The sequence below is a fragment of the Lactuca sativa genome, chromosome 5 (assembly GCF_002870075.4).
Source record: "Lactuca sativa cultivar Salinas chromosome 5, Lsat_Salinas_v11, whole genome shotgun sequence".
In the NCBI taxonomy this organism is placed as follows: Eukaryota; Viridiplantae; Streptophyta; class Magnoliopsida; order Asterales; family Asteraceae; genus Lactuca; species Lactuca sativa.
Genome location: NC_056627.2, coordinates 269,590,790 through 269,614,750, shown reverse-complemented (window position 1 = coordinate 269,614,750; position 23,961 = coordinate 269,590,790). Strand labels below are relative to the sequence as shown.

The 23,961-nt window shown below is 37.0% G+C and overlaps 2 protein-coding genes across 2 annotated transcripts; both read right to left on the bottom strand.

The window, feature by feature from the left end:
- Positions 1 to 21,943: 21,943 nt before the first annotated feature.
- Positions 21,944 to 22,537, bottom strand: LOC111912479 (uncharacterized). Its single transcript, XM_023908218.2, has one exon. The coding sequence runs from the start codon at positions 22,535 to 22,537 to the stop codon at positions 21,944 to 21,946; it is 594 nt and encodes a 197-aa protein (XP_023763986.2).
- A 155-nt stretch (positions 22,538 to 22,692) lies between these two features.
- Positions 22,693 to 23,169, bottom strand: LOC111912478 (uncharacterized). The gene has a single exon (XM_023908217.1). It carries the CDS (start codon positions 23,167 to 23,169, stop codon positions 22,693 to 22,695), a length of 477 nt encoding a protein of 158 aa, XP_023763985.1.
- Between the last annotated feature and the right edge of the window lie 792 nt (positions 23,170 to 23,961).

Below are 23,961 nucleotides of genomic sequence, written 5' to 3'. Positions count from 1 at the left end.
TCCTATACTACAAAGTACTAGTTGGATGACATACCTTTTGATGTAGCTTGATGTCTTCAAGCTTTAAGAGCTTAGCCCCAATAGTGTGGAAGCCTCAAGTGGAATCACAAATCACCAAAACACCTTAGAAGACTTTGAGAATATGGATACTTTGGTTCTCTCTAGTGAAATCGGCTAGCCCTTCTTAGTATACCCACACTAGTGCCAATTTCACCAACCAAGGACATCTTTATATAGTATGGAGACTAGGGTTAAACCCATGACCTTTCATTTCATATGATCCATGGGTTAAACACTCCATGGACTATCCATGAAAGCTTAGCCCAACCTAAATGAACTTGGCCCATTCCATATATATAAGAGTTCATATTTAATTAGTTCATTTTGATCACTTAATTAATTCTAAATTAAGTCTTGATCAATACTAATTAAATAATATGATTCCATATTAATATATTAGAACTTATAATATATTAATATAAATCATAAATATACTATTCTCAAAAGACTATCCATATAAACTGTGTCGGTGAAGTGCAACCCCAATGGACCATGCCGAGTCGGGTCAAGTACATACTAAATATAGTTATGGACTTAGACATTAATCCAACAGTCTCCCACTTGGATAAGTCTAAAACTATTATTGAGTATGACTTCAAAACCTAACTGGCAATCGTAGCTCTTAAAGCCGCTGTCGAACTTTGACCTTGTAAATGACTTGTCCATTAGATAAGGGATTATATATTCCTCCATTCTAGATATCATATGGACTGAGACATGGATTATAATCATTCTCTCTGTCCATTTGTTGTTTCCCGATTTCCGATTCATGACGAATGACTGATTGAACAAATCAAATCAGTCCTGGCTTGGCCAAGCACTCAGATGTGTCATCATTAAATCATCGAGGGGCCCACAGATATTGCTTTTATCCCGAAGGTAAAATGAATGGATAAACTTCGACTCATATGGCTTGTTCTGCTACTTGTTGAATCATACACAAAGGCACGTTTTATAACATCGAGTTACCAATGCGTTTTCGTGCAATCAATGTACTATCAACTCATAGTAACAACTCATATCTCTAGGTTTGAATAAAATAAGATATTATCGTCTCATGATCACTCGTGATAAAATCCATGAAGAGATTCAAATGAGCGCGGGTTGAATCCAATACTCAGAACTTATGAGCACTCATGAGTGTTGTAGCACAACTTTGTCCACCAACTTGGACCTCTACAAGCCAACCAATGACAGTCTTGATTCATATCTACTTCCAACATATGACCGACTGTGGATGGTTTGAATAACTTAGTCATTCCGGAAGAATAACCTAGTTATTATGGAAGTCAAAACATGCAAAGTGAAACACAAGAATAAATGAATCTAATATGGTATCAAAACCTATGAATATAAATAAAACACTTTCTATTTATCACCATACTGATTACTCATTATTCATTGTTTTGGTTTTATCAACTTTATATTTGAATTAAAACACTAGGTGTCCCATGCTCCAAGCATGTACACTATGTTTTTCTAAACAATAGTTTTGCCATACACCAAGTATGCACTCTATGTTTGTCTATGATCCTTACTTTTGTGAAATAGACCAATTGACCAAACTTTCAATGATTCTAATTTCACACTCCCAAATCGAAATTTGTTAGATTTTTAAACTTAAATGCACTACCCTCTTGCAATGAATGTGTACAAAGACTTGTCAACAACCATTACAGGGTATTTCAATGAAGATCAACTTCACGAAAATTAAGTTTCTTTAACCTTACACAGATTGCTTCCACCTATGAAGACAACTCTATATTCCCATTTTGACTAACACTTCTGAACAAGAGTTGCCTCTTTTCAGACTATGTCAATATGGTCCTTCCAATATTAACAGTATACTTCCAACTGTCCTTGAGTAACCAATCTTTAGTAAACCTTAGATTGTCCTCGACAATTGCTTAATCACTTTAGTCATATCCAATTCTAGACATTGTTCCCCTTAATACCCCAAGGCATTTGGAAAATTTTGGAAAGGATAAATATTATAGCACATGTAATCGACCTTGTACCCAAAGTAAAATGGGACATAATTCATGATGTTTCACATAAAGACAAGGTTCTAGACCAGTCTTTTGCCACAATATTTTTTATTTGCCATGTTCTCAAGATTTGACTATGAAGAGGGATGTCGTAATCATAATCGAATTTTGAGAACGCAGTATATAGAATTTTCTTAAGTTGAACCAATCCAACATGAAATTCATATATATATATATATATATATATATATATATATATATATATATATATATATATATATATATTCTTGACTAAAGGTGATTAAAATCTCAATATAAGCTCTTTAGAATGGTTATAAACTCAATCTAAGCTTTTTAGAATGAAATGAAGTATAATTTCCTCTCCCTTAATTATAATAAAACAACTTTTTCCCAATTGAGACCTTTTGTTTTCTATAATTAACATTGCTAACTTGCAACCTTTATCATAATTATCATGCTCCCACTAACATGATGATTATTAGCATAACACTTATGCTCCTACTAGCTTTGACATGTACTCAGAAATCAACTGAACTTCTAGGAAAAACAATACTTTATTGACTTTCTTACCAAAGTTTAGATTTCTGATACTGGATTGCTTTGATAAGGCTTTATCAAAATTATACACCTCTCTTAGATAGCTCACATGTGTGTCTAAAAAATTATGAAGAGGGATGCCGTAATCATAATGTTTAGACCTTTTGTCATTCCCACAATTGCTATCTACTCAAAATCTACTTAGTGAAGGAGTTTCCTTACCATCATTTTCATTAATCGAAGAGAAACCTTATGACACTTAGATTTTATGGTGTAAGTGTTCCTATCCATGTGAATTTATCAAAACCATAATCACAAGAATAGGTTAGTGACAAATCCTAACTCATATGGATTGAACTTGTGCAATCTTAACTTCTTGCCACCTGGCAGCTCAAGGGCCTGCCATTGCTTCCAAGTAGCTATGCAAACAATTGAGAACATGTAGAAATCAAATGTATAGCCAACTTAACTGGAATGGGCACAGAAATGTCAACACGATAGGTTATAAACCTCTAGTTGTGTGCTAGTGATGAAATACAAGTTTTTTTTCTTGATTACTTCTTGAAACCCTTTCAGGATCTTTTAGACTCCCACTGTCTCCTTGACCTATAAGACTTTCTTGCCAAATATTCAAGAGATAGTGTGGATTCTAATCAAGACAAACACTTAACACAATTGGCCTTAGTTGGTCTTTGTTTTATCCAGAACATCACAACTTACCAATTTCAAATGTACAAGAGTAGAAAACTTTTACTCTTACATTTGACAAGTGTTTTAAACCTTCTTTAAGACATGTCACTCAACTTATAGTCTTGGAGTATGACTCTAAGACTTGTTTTGGAACGAAGTATGAATCATCTTCTTGATTTAACCATTTCAACAATTCATGCACTTAGAGGATGAATTGTGATAAGGTCTCAAAATCATTAAGATGATCTTAAAACATGATACTAAAGTACTCTCCCATCTTTTCAGATTTGAGAAACTTTTATCCTTCTGCCTAATTTGATTCTTCTTATTCGTTCTGTCATACATTGAAAATCTTCCAATGTTTCAGAATTATACTTAAGCTTGTAAGTATAATCATATTTACTAAACCTTAGCAAATCATGACGAATAGTCTTATCCATATTTTGTGGTGGGCTTTGACAAGTGCACAAGAAAGTGTACTTGATCCCTTAGTCCTTCTCTTGAGTCACATATACATGTGACCACGGAACGAGTCTTAATTTTCCAAAGTTGAAAATTCTCATACATCACACTCAACACCTTGTATGATTCCAAGTTTCGGTCCAATTGAAACTTGGGTGATGAGAATATTTCCTTATTTGGTAAATTTAGACACTACCACAAATGAAAGAATCAAATTCATATTTCCAATATTGCTATAAACATACAAACATCAAGTTTTCATGAATGTCATTGTAAGGAGATAAAAATAAAGTAAAACAAACTTTTATTTATTTTAAAATGCGGAAAACTTTTCCTTACAATGCAACTTGAAATGAAAACTATGTTATTACATGTTTCCTAGCAATCTATCATAACTCCTAAGAAGTAGCTCAAGAATCTGATCTTCAATCAAGCGATAGAAATCCATCTTCGCAGTCAGATTCAGCATACTCTATCTTTAAGTTTCCTTCATTTTTCCTTTGATTCTTAAAACATCAACATGTGACCCAGTCACATCATGTAATAAGAATCTCCAAGTAGGAACTTAATAGAGTTAGACAATGGACTTTACTTGAAATAAAGTCAAACTTATTGACTTTACCATCCTTAGGTAAGTTTGGCAGCTTAGGTAAGTTTGGCAGCTTCGTAACCAAAGCCCCTTCCTTTGGCAATAGAAACATATGGACCCTTAGGTAATAATACATGGGACTATCTCAGACTTAGCCTTTCTATTTACCATTTGGTCAACCAAGTTGACTATGGCCAATCCCTCTCCATTGGAAAGAGAATCCTTTTCTGGATTTCTTGTGTCACTATTGTCCCTGTCCATAAAGTTTTGGGAAGTTGATCTCCTAATCAAATTTGCTTTACTAGTACACCAAATCATTTCTGATTTAGCAGCACCAAGCAAATAGATAAGATCATTAAGGGTCTTGTCATAGTCTATTTCACAGGAGTCCCAAAGGAATTCACTATGTGACTTAGAAAGTGATTGAACATCCACTTCCTCTAGACTTTGACACCTAACTCTCCCAGCTTGTCAATACGTGACTTCATCTCCAAGATGTGATCACACATAGACCTTGCTTGCCAATAGGGATAGAGTGACCTTAAACTTGTGGGTTAGGGAGAATAATTGGAGGAGGTGGAGGAAGTGAAGGTCCAAGAGATTTGGGAAGATCATAGATGTTTGAACCAGACATCTTTTTGGGAGATATTCAAGATAGTTGATTTAAAGTCCTTAATATAACACCCAATATGAAATATTAAGGCTAGGACCCAACACAATATTTTATAACTTGGAAGAGGGATGCCGTAATCCAAGTTATAGAATATTTGAAGGTATGTGAATGACGATTCACCAATTTCCACCATGAAAACAAAATAATTTAATTAGGTTTTACTTGGATTTGAAACTCCTAGATCTTTTGAGATTCATTGAACTGTTTAATGGCATATTTCAATCTCGAGTGTACCCTTCAGTTTTTGTGACTGGGATGCCGAGGATCACAAAACAAGGTGTGAAGTAACCTTGCAAATTACTTGGTACCCTTAAGTGTTTACCCCTCAATCGATGTGCCGGTTAACCACACACGCTCCATCGATACTATGATAAACATTAAGTTACCCTTTGCCTACCTTGTTAAATACGAGTTAGTGTGTCGGTTAACCACACACGCTCCACTAACCGACTTAAACAAAGTTCAAAGTGTAATTTCATGGATTAGCACCTTATTCACATTTTTCTAAGTAACTAAGATTGGGTATTTATAAATGTTTAGTTACTTAGTATTTATCATTAATACTTTTAATGAAGGGAGAATTTATAGTCTTTGTCCTACCCGTTCGGCTAACGACCCTCCACCCGTCAAGGAAGCGGTGGGTGAGAGTAGACACCCATTAAACTGCCATTTTATAGGTAGTAACCTTATATCCCCCTTATAGACCGACTTCGTGAATGAGGCCTACTAACGGTAAGACTGACTTGCTCTTATATATATATATATATATATATATATATATATATATATATATATATATATATATATATTATTAACTTATAATATTAAAAAGTATAAGGGTTGAATTTTAACTTTTAAAATTCTAAGGGCTAAACTTGGAATTAAAGTACTCATAAGAGAAAACTTTTCAAATTCCAAAACTTGAGGGCAAGTTTTGTAACTTTCAAAACTTTTATATTCCATAACTTATGTGTTTAAAGTAGTTTTAATTAAAAAACTCTTCAAGTTCCATAACTTATGTGTTTAAAGTAGTTTTAATTAAAAAACTCTTCAAGTTCCATAACTTGAGGACAAGTTATGGAAGACTTTAAACTAATTAAGAAAGCGACTCTTCATAATTCATAACTTATGGAAGCTTTATGAGATTAACTAAGGTTACACATATTTTATTTAATGAAGAGACTCTTGAACCTCCACAACTTGAGGACAAGTTATGGAGTCATAAAACCATTTAATGAGAACAAGACTCTTCATTTTGTAACCTATGACAATTTTTATGAGTTTTTTAAGGAACTTAAATGTGACTTTTCATGTAACTTGAGGACAAGTTACACAAACACATTTTAGAATCAACTTTTAGATTAAAATGGATTGAAAACAACTATTCAATTAACTTTTCTATTAATCTAAGCAACTCATATGAACAAAGATAATACAAATCAAACTTTTTCATGTAATTAGTCTAAACTTTAAACTAATACAAAACATGAATCTATTGACAATTATCTTTGAAATTGGATTAGCATCATTACCACATCAAAAAAAAGTTTATAAGTCCAAAAACATCTTAGGGTAATGTTCCTAGTCTAATTCCAGCCAAAACAATCGAATATATGCTGTCTGGGGGTCTAACTCGTCGAGTGCACGAACCAACTCAGCGAGTTGGATGCATTTTGTCTTAGACTCGGCGAGTCCCTTTATGGACTCGGTGAGTCTGTTGAGCAGACAACATAAAAACTCGATTTTTTAAGCAGTTTTGCAAGTGTAATAAGAAAACAAGCCTATGCTATGATACCACTGTTGAGTTTTGAGCATTCTAACACTCCTATGGTGTACATGCAACCCTATAAACCTTGGATCTATGTTTTCTCTATTATACATGCAAATAAGAACTTTCCAAGGCTTTAATCCTAACTAGCATATTATGAAGCTCCTATACTACAAAGTACTAGTTGGATGACATACCTTTTGTTGTAGCTTGATGTATTCAAGCTTTAAGAGCTTAGCCCCAATAGTGTGGAAGCCTCAAGTGGAATCACAAATCACCAAAACACCTTGGAAGACTTTGAGAATATGGATACTTTGGTTCTCTCTAGTGAAATCGGCTAGCCCTTCTTAGTGTACCCACACTAGTGCCAATTTCACCAACCAAGGACATCTTTATATATTATGGAGACTAGGGTTAAACCCATGACCTTTCATTTCATATGATCCATGGGTTAAACACTCCATGGACTATCCATGAAAGCTTAGCCCAACCTAAATGAACTTGGCTCATTCCATATATATAAGAGTCCATATTTAATTAGTTCATTTTGATCACTTAATTAATTCTAAATTAAGTCTTGATCAATACTAATTAAATAATATGATTCCATATTAATATATTAGAACTTATAATATATTAATATAAATCATAAATATACTATTCTCAAAAGACTATCCATATAAATTGTGTCGGTGAAGTGCAACCTAAATGGACCATGCCGGGTTGGGTCAAGTACATACTAAATATAGTTATGAACTTAGACATTAATCTGTGACATCCCCAAAATCTCGGCCAGAAAAGACCGATTTTCATTTATGCTTTTAAATATTTTCAGAGTAAATCCTTTTGATTTGAAAGAGTTGCGGAATTTGTTCCCAAAAACAAAACATGATAAAACATTGTTTACCGAAGCATTTCATAAAAGAAATGTATTTTCATTATAATCAAAACTCGGGGTGTCATGTTCCGATACAGACCAATAAGCATAAACGAAGACATTACAAGTCATATAACAAATATAAACATATGCAGACTTGTAAACAAAACAACTTGATGGTTCATCCATCTCATGCCCTTCCGCCACTACCTGTAATACAATTTAAAACTGAGTGGGTCAGGCTTGGGAGCCTGGTGAGCATATAGGGTTTTCAACCCACAATAAATATCATATTTAATTTTCACCAACCAACAATAACCCAATTACCCATTCCCGTTATTCTCACTTTAATGTCCCTAAAACAACTAACATAAGGGACCTAGTCTAAGAATATTTCATCGGGGCGACAACACATGCTTCGGGGGTACCTCAGCAATATAAGTCAAACAAGGCAACCATGAGGGGGATGGAGTACAGCGAATGAACACCCAAGTTCATTAACACCTACAGGTGGCGAACCTGCTAATGTTTCCACAAGACTGTCTAGAATAGCCAGTGGTCGTCATCTAAACTCCGCTAGATGACTCAATCAAACAACAACGAGGCCTCTCATCTGTTTATTACACACCAACTGTCTACCCATGTTCTACCCAACATATTAGTAGATAAAAATATACATTTGTATACATAGTTTAAAGAAAACCTGTATAGCATGCTTTAATCAACACATATATCACATAACAGATGAGGCACACACACACATAACACATATCTCATAAAGAAATAAGCAGATCTATAAGATAGAAGAGAGTGAATACTCATTCACACATAACACAACCAAATATATACACAGAGCACGTATTTTTATATAAAATACTTCGTATTATTGTATTAGAAGAAAATAACTACACACTCACTTGATCAGAAGACGATCGGACAGCACTACGGCTTATAGAAGTAGTAATCCACAGCAGATCTGGAAGATCTTCTCGAAAATCGAACTTCTCGCGGGCAGAGCTTCGACTCGGGAACCGCACTTTTCGGGATCTTCGGGATCTCGGGACTTGCCTCGGGGCTAGAGTATGATACCGGGACTTCGGGGTAGCTTCGGGGGTTTTTGCACAGAGCTTCGACACGAAAACGAGAGGGAATTGGCAAAAATACCCGGAACCCTCGCATCCTATTTATAGGAGGCTGGAGCCTCGGAGTACGCGGGGCGTACTGCGTTACGCGGGGCGTACTGCCCAAAACGTCATTGCTTACGTATCCGAAGTGCTTGAGTGCTAGTGTCGACATCCCTCGGAGTACGCGGGGCGTACCTCGGATCAGATCGGTGACTCCTTCGGATAATGCTTCCGAATTTTGAATTAAAAATAAATACAAAATGATTAATAAACTTCGGAAATTCATAACTTCTTCATACGAACTCCGTTTTCGACGTTCTTTATATCCACGCGAAGGTGAGACCACGCTCTACGACTTTCGTTTAGACTTCGTCGGCAAATTTTGACTTTATTTTTATTATTTATTTTTAATAGGCCGCGACAGAAAAACTTCGTTATAAATTCATAACTTCTTCGTTTGACGTCCGTTCTCGCCTAACTTTTTATCGCTTCGATACCAACAATGAGATCTTCGATTCTCATTTAGATTGCTTCGGCTAAAAACCCCTCGATCTCAAATCGAGTAAAACAGGCTGTATATCGCTAAGCCGGAACTTCGATAAATCATAACTTCCTCATACGAAGTCAGATTTGGGCGTTCTATATATATTCGGAAACCTCGTTTCAATTACTACAACATTAACCAAAGATATTAAGTTTATTTTACACTTAAATTTTGACGCTTATTTTTATTCTTAATTAATCAAACCACATAATTAAGCAATTAAGCACAAAACACATAATACTCAAATAATACATTATTATTATCTCACAACGGGTTACAAAGGTTAACCTAGACTATTACATTGCTACAAATGGCAAGCCCGAAACACAGGCGTTACAATTCTCTCCACCTTAGAATGATTCCGTCCCCGGAATCACACATCAACAAACAAATGCGGATAGCGACTCAACATGTCACTCTCCGTCTCCCAGGTGAGATTCGGCCCATTCGTGTGTTTCCATCGGACAAGCACTAACCCAACCATTTTGCGTCGCAACTTCTTAGTCTTTCGGTCAACAATTGCCTCTGGTTCTTCAATCAACCTTTTGTTCTCATCAATTCTCAATTCAGAAATTGGAATTATATCGGGAACTTCTCCCGTGAACTTCCTCAAATAACACACATGAAAGGTGTTGTGAATTCCATTCAGTTCTTCGGGTAATTCGAGCTTGTAAGCTTGATTCCCAATCCTCTGAAGGACTCTAAACGGTCCAATAAACCTTGGACTCAACTTTCCCCTTTTACCAAATCTTATAAGTCCCTTCCACGGCGAGACTTTAAGCAAAACCGAATCTCCAACCTCAAAAGTCATCGGTCTTCGCTTCTTGTCAGCATAGCTCTTTTGACGATCTTGAGCTGCTAACATTCTTTCCCTAATTATTTTCAACTTTTCAGCAGTTTGATGAACCATCTCCGGTCCCATAAACTGCTTTTCCCCAGCCTCAAGCCAACAAGACGGCGTACGACACTTCTGTCCATACAAAGCTTGATAAGGTGCCATCTTAATGCTCGAGTGAAAACTATTATTATAGGAAAATTCTACCAACGGTAAATGTTCATCCCAATTACCTAGGAATTCCAAGGTACATGCTCTCAGCATATCTTCAAGTGTTTGTATTGTTCTTTCACTCTGACCATCAGTCTGCGGATGGTAAGCTGTGCTTAAACATAACTTGGTACCCATTTCCTCTTGTAGACATTTCCAAAACCTCGATGTGAAACGGCTATCACGATCTGACACAATCGTTAACGGAACACCGTGAAGCCTCACAATTTCCTTCACGTAAGAATTCGCAAGCTTTTCCATAGACCATTTCTCCCTGGCCGCTATAAAATGCGCACTCTTAGTGAATCGATCAACGACCACCCAAATCATGTCGTGACCATTCTTTGTTCTGGGCAGTTTAGTGACAAAATCCATAGCAATGTCTTCCCACTTACCCATAGGCACAGGCAAAGGTTCTAAACTCCCGTACGGTTTCTGATGTTGTGTCTTGACTCTCGCACAAGTCACACACTCGGCCACATACTTTGCAACATCAAGCTTCATCGTCGGCCACCAGTAGTAGGGTTTCAGGTCCCTATACATTTTAGTGCTACCCGGATGAATCGAGTACATGGTCTTGTGAGCTTCTTCCATCAGAAGATCCCTAATTCCTCCTGACTTAGGTACCCAAATACGATCTTGGAATACCTTCAGTCCATGACCGTTAGTACCAAACACCAACGTTTTACCCAAACGTTCCTCCTTTCGGTCATTTTTCTCAGAAGCCTCCTCTTGAGCTTTCCTTATACTTTCCACAATAGTCGAGACAACTTCAATTTTCAACGCTCTTGGCCTCTTCTTTTCAAGATTGACTTTCCGACTGAGAGCATCAGCAACAACATTAGCTTTACCGGGGTGGTAAAGTATCTCGCAGTCGTAGTCTTTAAGTAATTCTAGCCAGCGTCGCTGCCTCATATTCAATTCTTTCTGATTAAAGAGGTATTGGAGACTCTTATGATCAGTGAAAAGTTTGCACTTCGTGCCATAGAGGTAATGCCTCCATATTTTCAGAGCGAAAACTACCGCTGCCAACTCCAAATCATGAGTCGGGTAATTCTTTTCATGCTCTTTCAACTGTCGAGACGCATATGCTATCACCTTTTCTCTTTGGGTCAAAACACAACCCAATCCAACACCAGACGCGTCGCTATAAACAGCGAAGTCTTCAACTCCATCGGGTAGAGAAAGTATCGGTGCCTCGCATAGCTTCTTCTTTAACTTCTCGAATGCTTCTTTATGCTTCTCACTCCAAGCATAAGTTGCTCCTTTGTGGGTCAATGCTGTTAATGGAGTAGCAATCGAAGAAAAACCTTGGATAAACCTTCGGTAATATCCGGCTAATCCTAAAAAGCTTCGAATCTCTGTGGGACTTTTCGGTTGTTCCCACTTCGTCACAGCTTCGATCTTCGCTGGATCAACCATTATCCCTTCTTGGTTGACCACGTGACCCAAGAATTGGACCTCACGAATCCAAAAATCACATTTGGAGAACTTCGCATAAAGCTTCTCCTTCTTCAAAACTTCTAACACTTCTCGCAAGTGCCTGCCATGCTCCTCCTGGCTTTTCGAGTAGATCAGAATGTCGTCTATGAACACTATCACGGATTTATCAAGGAAAGGATTACAAACCCTATTCATCAAATCCATGAACGCTGCTGGAGCATTGGTTAGTCCAAACGACATAACCAAGAACTCGTAGTGTCCATATCTAGTTCTGAATGCAGTCTTCTCGATATCTTGCTCTCTTACTTTTAGCTGATGATATCCTGACCTAAGATCGATCTTCGAGAAATAGCTCGAACCTTGCAATTGATCAAACAGGTCATCAATCCTCGGCAACGGATATCTATTCTTTATTGTTGCCTTGTTCAGCTCTCTGTAATCGATGCACATTCTCATACTTCCATCTTTCTTCTTTACAAATAACACCGGAGCTCCCCAGGGCGATGAACTAGGTCTAATGAAACCTTTGTCCAACAACTCTTGAAGTTGCATCATCAGCTCCTTCATCTCCGTCGGTGCTAATCGATAAGGTGCTTTTGCAATTGGCGTGGTTCCTGGTAACAAGTCTATTCTGAACTCCACTTGTCTATCAGGTGGTAATCCAGGAAGATCCTCGGGGAACACTTCCGGAAAATCACACACCACTGGAATGCTCTGCATCACCTTCTTTTCCTTCTTAGCATCAATCACAAATGCTAAATATGATGTACATCCCTTGGTCAAACACTTTCTGGCTTTCATTAGAGAAATGATTCCAGAATTCACTCTGCGTTTGTCCCCATACACCATAAACGAATCTTTTCCAGGCGGGTTTACTTTAACTATCTTCTTCTTGCACAAAATTTCGGCATCATTGGCGCTAAGCCAATCCATTCCCAAGACGATGTCGAAACCATTAAGTTCGATAGGCAATAACGCCTCGAGAAACTTATTCCCATTCAGATCAATTAAGATGCTTTTCATACGATGACTAACAGGTACAAACTTGCCACTAGCTACTTCGACTAATAAAGCATCATCTAGTCTATCAATAGGCAAAGCTAGCTTTCTACCAAACTCATGCGAAATAAAGGAGTAGTTGGCTCCAGAATCAAACAATATATGAGCAGGTAATTCGTTTACGAGAAAGGTACCTGAAGCGACATCAGCTTCATCTTTCGCAGCCTCAAGTGTCATCTGGAAGGCTCTCGCCTTCGGCTTTGGTGGAATGTTGGGCCTAGCTGCCTCCTTCTTCTTCGGACAGTCTTTCAAAATATGCCCCTCTTCATTACAACCAAAACACATCCTTTTGTTGTTCGGACATTCATTGGCAAAATGTCCAACCTTTCCACACTTGTAGCAGGTCACATCCTCGCTACATTTCCCAAAGTGCTTTTTCTTACACTTATCACACCACTTCGCTTCGCCTCCTTTTCCTCCAAACTTTTTCGAATCAGATTTCGAAAATTTGCTTCTTTTACCGGAACCAGATGTTCCCTCAAACTTTTTTTTCTCACCAACCTCAACCTTGTCGGTGGTTCTTCCCTTTATCATGTTCTCCACAGACTTGGCAGCCCAGATAGCTGCCTCTAGAGTAAGTGCCTGACGTACTGGCACCTCATACTCCCATGGAAGTCCCTTCGCATACCGGTCCACCTTTGTCAACTCGTCTGGGACGATACGCAAGGCAAACTCCATCTTATCGGTGAAGTTATTGGTGTATTCATCAACTGACATGCTACCTTTCGTCAATGTCAAAAACTTATTCTCCAACTCCAACAGATTTTGAGCCGAGCAGAACTTGCGCTTAAACTGCACCAAGAACTCTGCCCATGACAATTGCAGTGGCTCGCTAGGGCTTAAAGTCTTCCCTAGAGTGTTCCACCAACGAACGGCTCCACCTCGGAATTGTCGCACGGCATAGATAGTCTGCAACTTGCCTCTACAGCCACATGTCATAAAGGCTAACTCCATTTCGGAGATCCAATCCATAACCCCAATCGGATCCTCCTTTCCATTGAAGGTCGATGGTTTGCAAGTCAAAAAGTCCTTGTACTTGCATCCCATTCCATCATTCCTTCCTTCATGGTTATCTTGCCTAACTATCGGTGGGTTGGCTGGACCAACAGACCCACTGAAGTTTCCACCTTCTGAGTGCCCTTCATTCAGTTCAGGCTCTTCCACACGAATCGACAGTTCTTCACGATTCTGTTGAAGCAACCATCTAGTTTCATCCATCTGACGATCCAACATCGTCTGAATCATCAATTGCACACCAGCCATGGTTATTGGCTCAGGTGCTGCTGCTACGACAGGTATTGGCTCAATCACTGGTGGTTGATTCCTGTTTTCGTCAGCATTTCCAACTCCACTTCTTGTTCTCACCATTTTGATCTACACCGAATAAGGTGAAATTAGATCCTCAATCATGATAGATATTCAAATCATCCTTATCACTCCGAAACGTTTACATGCTAGTTCTAATATCGTAGACGTACGCTTAGAATCCTACACACATAAGGTTTCTAGATCCGGTCGGCAACAGACCATAGATCCGAACAAATAATATCATATATGGCAACATATAACATTTAGCACATAAAGCATTTTAGGCAACTTTCCTAAAATAAACTAGTGCTCGTGTCTAAAACTCAACAGACACACATCTCAAAACTTCACTTAGCATTCTAAGTTTAAGTCTAGAAATCCTACAAATTCCTAGTTCGCTTAAACTAATGCTCTGATACCAACTGTGACATCCCCAAAATCTCGGCCAGAAAAGACCGATTTTCATTTATGCTTTTAAATATTTTCAGAGTAAATCCTTTTGATTTGAAAGAGTTGCGGAATTTGTTCCCAAAAACAAAACATGATAAAACATTGTTTACCGAAGCATTTCATAAAAGAAATGTATTTTCATTATAATCAAAACTCGGGGTGTTATGTTCCGATACAGACCAATAAGCATAAACGAAGACATTACAAGTCATATAACAAATATAAACATATGCAGACTTGTAAACAAAACAACTTGATGGTTCATCCATCTCATGCCCTTCCGCCACTACCTGTAATACAATTTAAAACTGAGTGGGTCAGGCTTGGGAGCCTGGTGAGCATATAGGGTTTTCAACCCACAATAAATATCATATTTAATTTTCACCAACCAACAATAACCCAATTACCCATTCCCGTTATTCTCACTTTAATGTCCCTAAAACAACTAACATAAGGGACCTAGTCTAAGAATATTTCATCGGGGCGACAACACATGCTTCGGGGGTACCTCAGCAATATAAGTCAAATAAGGCAACCATGAGGGGGATGGAGTACAGCGAATGAACACCCAAGTTCATTAACACCTACAGGTGGCGAACCTGCTAATGTTTCCACAAGACTGTCTAGAATAGCCAGTGGTCGTCATCTAAACTCCGCTAGATGACTCAATCAAACAACAACGAGGCCTCTCATCTGTTTATTACACACCAACTGTCTACCCATGTTCTACCCAACATATTAGTAGATAAAAATATACATTTGTATACATAGTTTAAAGAAAACCTGTATAGCATGCTTTAATCAACACATATATCACATAACAGATGAGGCACACACACACATAACACATATCTCATAAAGAAATAAGCAGATCTATAAGATAGAAGAGAGTGAATACTCATTCACACATAACACAACCAAATATATACACAGAGCACGTATTTTTATATAAAATACTTCGTATTATTGTATTAGAAGAAAATAACTACACACTCACTTGATCAGAAGACGATCGGACAGCACTACGGCTTATAGAAGTAGTAATCCACAGCAGATCTGGAAGATCTTCTCGAAAATCGAACTTCTCGCGGGCAGAGCTTCGACTCGGGAACCGCACTTTTCGGGATCTTCGGGATCTCGGGACTTGCCTCGGGGCTAGAGTATGATACCGGGACTTCGGGGTAGCTTCGGGGGTTTTTGCACAGAGCTTCGACACGAAAACGAGAGGGAATTGGCAAAAATACCCGGAACCCTCGCATCCTATTTATAGGAGGCTGGAGCCTCGGAGTACGCGGGGCGTACTGCGTTACGCGGGGCGTACTGCCCAAAACGTCATTGCTTACGTATCCGAAGTGCTCGAGTGCTAGTGTCGACATCCCTCGGAGTACGCGGGGCGTACCTCGGATCAGATCGGTGACTCCTTCGGATAATGCTTCCGAATTTTGAATTAAAAATAAATACAAAATGATTAATAAACTTCGGAAATTCATAACTTCTTCATACGAACTCCGTTTTCGACGTTCTTTATATCCACGCGAAGGTGAGACCACGCTCTACGACTTTCGTTTAGACTTCGTCGGCAAATTTTGACTTTATTTTTATTATTTATTTTTAATAGGCCGCGACAGAAAAACTTCGTTATAAATTCATAACTTCTTCGTTTGACGTCCGTTCTCGCCTAACTTTTTATCGCTTCGATACCAACAATGAGATCTTCGATTCTCATTTAGATTGCTTCGGCTAAAAACCCCTCGATCTCAAATCGAGTAAAACAGGCTGTATATCGCTAAGCCGGAACTTCGATAAATCATAACTTCCTCATACGAAGTCAGATTTGGGCGTTCTATATATATTCGGAAACCTCGTTTCAATTACTACAACATTAACCAAAGATATTAAGTTTATTTTACACTTAAATTTTGACGCTTATTTTTATTCTTAATTAATCAAACCACATAATTAAGCAATTAAGCACAAAACACATAATACTCAAATAATACATTATTATTATCTCACAACGGGTTACAAAGGTTAACCTAGACTATTACATTGCTACAAATGGCAAGCCCGAAACACAGGCGTTACATAATCCAACAACGAGATGGCGACAACAACAACAGCACCACCGGCGACAGATGGACGATGGCAGCTACGTCTTCCACGGAGGCAGCGCCGCGGCAGGAGAAAGGGCGAAGGACTCAACCACGCACCACAGTGGTCTCCACGGTTGTCGACCTTTGATCCCCACGACTGAAACACGATAGGTGGCAACATTTTCGTCTTCGTCGGTAGTGAGATGACAACGACGATTTCTCGGTGGTCTTATGGCTCCAACAACGGCGACAATGGCTTGAGCGACGCGAGCGAGGGAAGGAGAAGGGTCAGCGGTCGTTCGGAGCTTCAACAGATCGTAGAGCGAGAAACAATCTGATGGAGGTAGCGGAAGGGTTCACGTGTGGCGGTTCTCTCTTGACTGTTCACGGCCTTCGGCGATGGTGGTGGAAACGTCTTCAACAATGGTGGCGACTGAAAGGTCATACCCAACGGTTGCTCCTTAGGGTTAGGGTTTGGACGGGGGATGACGGGTTATATACCACGAGCCCCATAAACTTATTGCCATAATGACGCAAATGGTCCCTCCCTTTAGAAATATTTTCAAAACTAACCCATAATTTATCCTTTTAGCCCTCAGCATTAAAATCCATTACAATTAAGGTACAATACTTACCAAACAACCCTCCGTTTTCGAAATTCTTTGCAAAGCCAGTCCATAAATTACCCTTTTAACCTTGGCTCCCGTAATTCCTCTCATATTAAGTCCAATAGTTACTATTCAACCCCTATGCCTTTAAAATATCTTCAATTTAAGTCCCAATAATTTACCAAGTAGTCCCTGCCTTCATTAATATTTACAAAACCAATTCGGAACTTACACTTTTAACCCCCAACTTCTAAATTATGCTAGTTAGCTCCTCGAAACCAACTCCTTGCTATATAATTACGGACTTTAGGGCTACAAATCATTCATTAATTTGTTTATTTATTTATTTAAAAAATAAGGTGTTACACATTACATAACTTAAATTACTAAAAAAACATAAAAACATAAAATTTCAAACCTAAATTACTAAAAAAACCATAAAACCATAGAAATTTAAACCTAAATGACTTAAAAACCATAGAAAATTAAACATAAAAATTAAAAACGTTAAAATCTAATTTCAATACTTGTTAGGAACTTGTTTTTGGATTTTCAGAAACGCTGTTAGATTTTCTAAGTTGATATCCGGTTGCGACTTTGTGTTTAAAAGTTGAAGATCGGTAAGTGTTAGTTTCCGACGACGAGCTTCCCCCGTTGCTTCATTTTTTTTTTTTGTAAAAAACTTAGAGTTTTGTCAATTTTTTCCTTAAGTGCCTCTTCACTACTCACTTTTCTGCTTGAAGACGCTGCCTTTTTCCCTTTGTCCCTTCCCGGTGGTCGACGAAGTTGGACTTCCGACAGACCCTCCCTCTTAGTGCTCGTCGAATTCTTCATTGAGGTCGACACCAAAACCCAAATCAGACTCGAAAGTTCTTGGCCTTTTGTTGGAGTTGGTGGTTGATTCCGAATGCAAAGTCTCCGGTTTAAGGACCCGTTTTGGTCCCTTACGACAAATTTCCCACGCCTTTTGGTGGCTGAATGTTTTACCGCCGTTGGTAACCTTGTATTCTTAGCAAACTGTTGATAAGATATTAAAATCATTGCTACCACTTTTATGCATATTTTCAAATTTTCAAATATGTCGCTAAACTTGGTGCAAGCTGCTCGATGCCATTTTCCATTGACCGCGTCGTACGTTCGATCCGTTTGCCTTCCTAGAAGCGAGTAAAAGTGATCTAAAACACGAAGCCGAAAATTGTTTCCCTTTTGTGTGTTTCCTGTCCTCGAGTCACACGATATAAAAATCCAAGTTTTAGATAAAGCTTCCTCCTCATCTTCGTTCCAAGTCGTTTCTCTTTTGTTTTGTAGCTTTTCCTTTTGGTTGCCTTCTTCTAGATGGTTGTGTTTCTTGGACCCGTTCATCGTCATCATTGTCGAGGTTTATAGGTTGGGATTGAGATAATGGTACTTGAGATGATTGTGTTTGGAATTGTTGATGTTGAAATTGTTGAAAAGTTTGGAATTGAGGTTGATTGAATTGTTGTGGTCTTTGTTGTTGGAAGTAGTTTGATTGATATGAAATGTTAGTAAATAGAGGTTGTTGTTGGATTGGGGATGTTAACATTTGTATGTAGTTAAGATGTTGATATTGATCATTTGAAGTGTTTGGAGTGGTTGGAGTATTTTGATTTGAATCCATACTTTCAGAAAAAGATAAGATAATATAGAGAGATTTAAGTGGTTTTGAGGCATGAAATGATTATAAAAGTGTTGATATTTATAATGTAAGTGTTTGTTTTAAATATGAGAAGTAATTTTTTATATACATAAAATGCATTCAACAGTGGTATTTTTGACTGTTTGAGATAAATGGATTTCACTGGTTGTGACAACTGACAACCCGTGATAGTAGTCATTCTGCATCACATTTACGCTACTGTAGGCAGTGTTCACTCGTGAACATCCCTTCCACGTAGGCCTTTACGTGTAAAAAGCTATTCCATACCATATGACCTAAGGGAGTTAATTTTACGCCTAATGTCTTAAATTATAGGCCTGGTGCTTCTCGGATATCCCAACTCGAATTTAATGATGTTTCTATCTACTTTACCTTAATTACCATGTAACCTTTTCATCACACAAAAAGAATTTCATCTTATATGTATAATGGCATTTCTAATTTGCTTTATTATGTCAAAAAATGTAAACCATGTATTTTTTAATTTTGTTCGTGTATCTAACTTTAAATCCATCATATGCAATTTCTTTTTATAAAATGACCAAAACTTAGCTTTGACCATATCCGACTCCGTGATTTAATCATTCTCCACACAGATATCTTTATAGGTTTTTGTCTTCTTTTTTCTTCAAAATTCCATGGTTTTCCCTATTTTTGACCCAACACTTAGTAGCTTCTCTTTCCTCCACAATGTTATGAGAACCGAGACCCTGATCAATTAACCTATCAATTTTGGTCATTCTGAGTTCAACCTTCTTATTCTCGGCTTTGGCAAAAGATAAAGAAAATGATTGCCAAGATTTTAATCCCGCCTTAAGATACTTCAATATATCGTTGAAATAAATGATAGGATTCACATTAGAAGAATTATGAAACGCCACCCAATAATCTCTAACAAATTTGTCAAACCAGTCATGACTCCTCCTTACCATATTTTAGAAAACAAAAGATTGATTTTATATGATTTTCTCTCAAACGAAATTGTTTTTTTTAATAAATATTACCATTCTGCATGAGAAAAAAATATCATAATGAGTACAATACAAATTATGATTTCTCATTAACATTATGTACTTTTTTTTACTGATTCCACAATACGAATACTAAGTTCATAGTATGACTTCTACGGACTCATTCTTAATTTATTTTTTACGCAGACTGGTTCTTGAGAGAGCGAGTTAATAGAAAAGCTTCTGCGGACATGAACTTTAAATTTTAAATAAATATCGAGTTTGTAGAAACCCTTCTACGTACTCTATGATATTTTGGAAATGATCGGTTATTTTTTATCACTAGAGTTTGAAATTGATATTTTTTGGAAATTTTTAAAGAAAAAGGAGGACAAACACACTTTGAGAGTGTAGCACAATGGAGAGTTGTATACTGTGTTCAGACTATTTTTTAATATGCAATTTGACATAATAGAATATTATCCAAAATTAAATATGAATATAAGAAGATAGTGTTGGGGATAAGATCTCAACAAAACAACGCTTCATGAAAGTGGTTTGGTTGAATTCCGCACGTCGGAGGCGTTTAAGTTCTGTATGTTAATTAATCAACCTGCTAACACTCTTCAAAAATACCAAAAATGCCATCGTTTTTCTTTCAGTTTCTTATTCATCAAAACGATAGTCACACAACTTTTAAAGCGTAACGTGTTTTGTAAATTACAAAATTGTACAATAAACATTTTAAAAATTTTCAGTGTTTTGTATGATACAATTTTAAAAACTTGATGATAATAATTTTTAAAGTTTGATTGATTGTATGATGTCGACTTCTTAATCATATGATTTTTTTATGACGCCTAGCTTCTAAAACGTATATCTCATGCCAACAATTTTTTTATAAGGAATCATGACATAATGAATTTTAATAACACATATTTATTTCTTGACAAAGTTACTTTTAAATGCTTTATAGTAACAACTTTAAAGCAATTAAAGAAAAAAAATATGCAAAGTATGGCTATGAATCATAACATTATTCCTTAGTTAATGGTTAGATCAAAACCAATTTAATAAAGTTATATGGTAGATAAGATTAGTTGATTTGATGCGAATCCGATCATTAATAGACCAAAATTGCATTATTATTGTCTAATTGCTATTAATTTATATTCCTATGTAGAAACATATGTTTTTAATATACCAATTAGGTAACCTTTCTTAATCTCAACATAAACTTAAATGTGCTGGTGTTAATGATAAGTAAACAAAATACAGATAAATATAACATAAACTTAAATGTGCTGGTGTTAATGATAAGTAAACAAAATACAGATAAATATATAACTTGATATGATATGAACATATAAATGCTATTGCTAAACATGAATGATAAGAAAATATAGAGCACTACAATTTTTGTAAACAATATTAATGGGCTACTTATCAAATATATATCGTATATACTAACAAGTGTTAAAAATCGAGGAAATTGTAATGTAAGATATTTTGGAACCCATGATGTCTCTCTCTAGCCTTCACTAACTCTTTTTTGTCGGGGCTCCAACTTATATAGATATTTATAGGATTTTGTGTGTAAATACGCTAAGGGAGGAGGGAGTTCTTTCCTCTCAACCCACTCAACCCACTCAACCCACTACCACATCAGCTTTTTTTATTCTCTCATTTCAATCTTTCCCAACCCACAACACATGGAAATCATATCTTTCCTAACCCACTCAACCCACTTTCCACATCATTTAATTAAATTAAAAAAGATAAAATAAAATAAAATATAGCATTTTTTATTTAAAAATAAATATTTGCTAATTTAAAACAAAAAAAACAAAAATAATATTAAAAATAAAATTAATTAAAAAACCACACTACAAATAGAAAAAAATACACGATAATTAAAAAAAAAACACTTCAAAAAGACAAAATAATTAAGATCCTAAAACGATAATTAAAATTAACTAGTTATCCAAAGTTGAAATGTAGACATGTTCAATGTGATCGGTAAGATCAGATCGAAGCTGGTGGTGGGTTTCATCATTGCGCAATTCATGTATGATTTCTGGGTCTTCGACTTCGTCATTGGGGGGGGGGGGGGGCTGATGCACAGGAGATATCGCAGCACCCTCATCTTTCAGTATCATATTGTGCAGTATAATACAAGCATACATTATGTTTTTCGTTTTCTTCACCGTCATAGCCCGTGCCGGCATTTTTAATATGTCCCAACGTCCTTTAAGGACCCCAAACGCACGTTCTACGTCCTTTCTTGCTGATTCTTGTGCCGCCTTGAACCGTTTCTTTTTGTCTGTTATTGGATGTGGATATGCCTTCACGAATACAGCCCATGTTGGATATATTCCATCGGCAAGATAGTAACCATGCTTGTAGTGTTCACCATTCATATCAAATGAGCAATCAGGTCCTGTTCCATGATATTTCTCATCAAACAATGGTGATTGGTAAAGGACGTTCAAATCATTGTTCGAACCAGCTACACCATAGAATGCATGCCAAAACCATAAATCTTGTGATGTCACTGCTTCTAGTATCATTGTTGGATACTGATGGTCACCCCTCATGTATTGGCCTCTTAGTTCTGTTGGACAATTCCTCCAATTCCAATGTGTGCAGTCAATGCTACCAAGCATTCCAGGGAATCCATGTCTAGCTTCATGTGCTTCATACAATTTTTGAATGTCAGTGGATGTTAGACGGCGTAAATATTCCCATAGCAAAAGTTTTCTAGAGCTTCACGAGAAGTTCTTTCTGACATATTTAGATACTCATCTAATGAGTCTGGGTTATAACCCTTCGCTAATTGACGTATTGCTGAGGTGCATTTTTGTAGCCCACTGAAACTTCTCTGATTTGTTGCATCCCATGTCGTTTGAAAATATGGATAATTCATCTCTAGGTCACCAACGAGTTGCATAAACAAACCTTTGCTCATACGGAACCTTCTACGGAATAGATCATGACCATATGTTGAATCATCTGCAAAGTAATGTCGGATCAGTAGTTGTTCAGCCTCTAAACGATCTCTTTGGATTGTGTTTCTCCTTTGATTGTTACTTGAGCTAACATTATTCTGGAGAAGAAGTTGTGCAGTACGAGATAATGCAGGTAACAAATTATTGTTGATAAGTTCATCCTCAGAAGATGAACTATTGTTGTTACCATCCATTACTATTTTGCGAACGTTTGGATTCATTTTGAAAGAGAGAGAAACGATAGAGAGAAAATGAAACAAACATATATAGAGAGATAATGAAACAAACATTCATATATATAGATAGTGAAACAAGAGAATCTTAATAAAAAGAAAAAAGAAAAAGAAAAAGAAAAATAATCTAAAAAAGAAAAAGATTCTCAGTAAAATGATGTCGACATTCTGAACTTCACGGGTTCTACAACTCCCAACCATATTTAGTTGCAATTTGTCGTTTTCTTTCAAGAACCGTGCTCAAAATAGCTCCAGTCAAATGATCATGCGGTCGTAGAAAATACTCCATATCTTGGTTCTCTATCTCTCGCTCCAACAATTGAGCTTTCAATGCTTCATTAGCTTCGAAAATGCGTAATTTTTGTTCCCGGTACCGTTGTCTCTGTTCCGCCTCTGTGTTGGTTGTAGTGTTGATGCTGGCAATATGGTTGACAAGATCAAACATTTCATTTTGTGTTGACGATACTGATGCCGCTTTTTTTCCTTTTCTTTTTCTCTGAGGCGGTGAGTCTTCAACATTAAACGGTTGTTGTTGTTGGGGGAATCCGGGAGGATACTGTGCATCGGAAGATGTTGTATGAGCGTTAGATGAAGATGTTTTAGTTCGTTTTGAAGAAGGAGGCGGGGAGTCTTCACCAACTTTTGTAACCAACGCCCATTTCGCGTGGTCTTTCAACCACTCCCAAGCTTTTTGATGAGGAAAGGATTTTTGATTAATACTACTCCGATACTCGCTTAGTGAGGCTTTTAAAA

Excerpts from the sequence above, each read along its gene's own strand:
- LOC111912479 (XM_023908218.2), bottom strand. The coding sequence starts at position 22,537 with ATGATACTAGAAGCAGTGACATCACAAGATTTATGGTTTTGGCATGCA.
- LOC111912478 (XM_023908217.1), bottom strand. The coding sequence starts at position 23,169 with ATGGATGGTAACAACAATAGTTCATCTTCTGAGGATGAACTTATCAAC.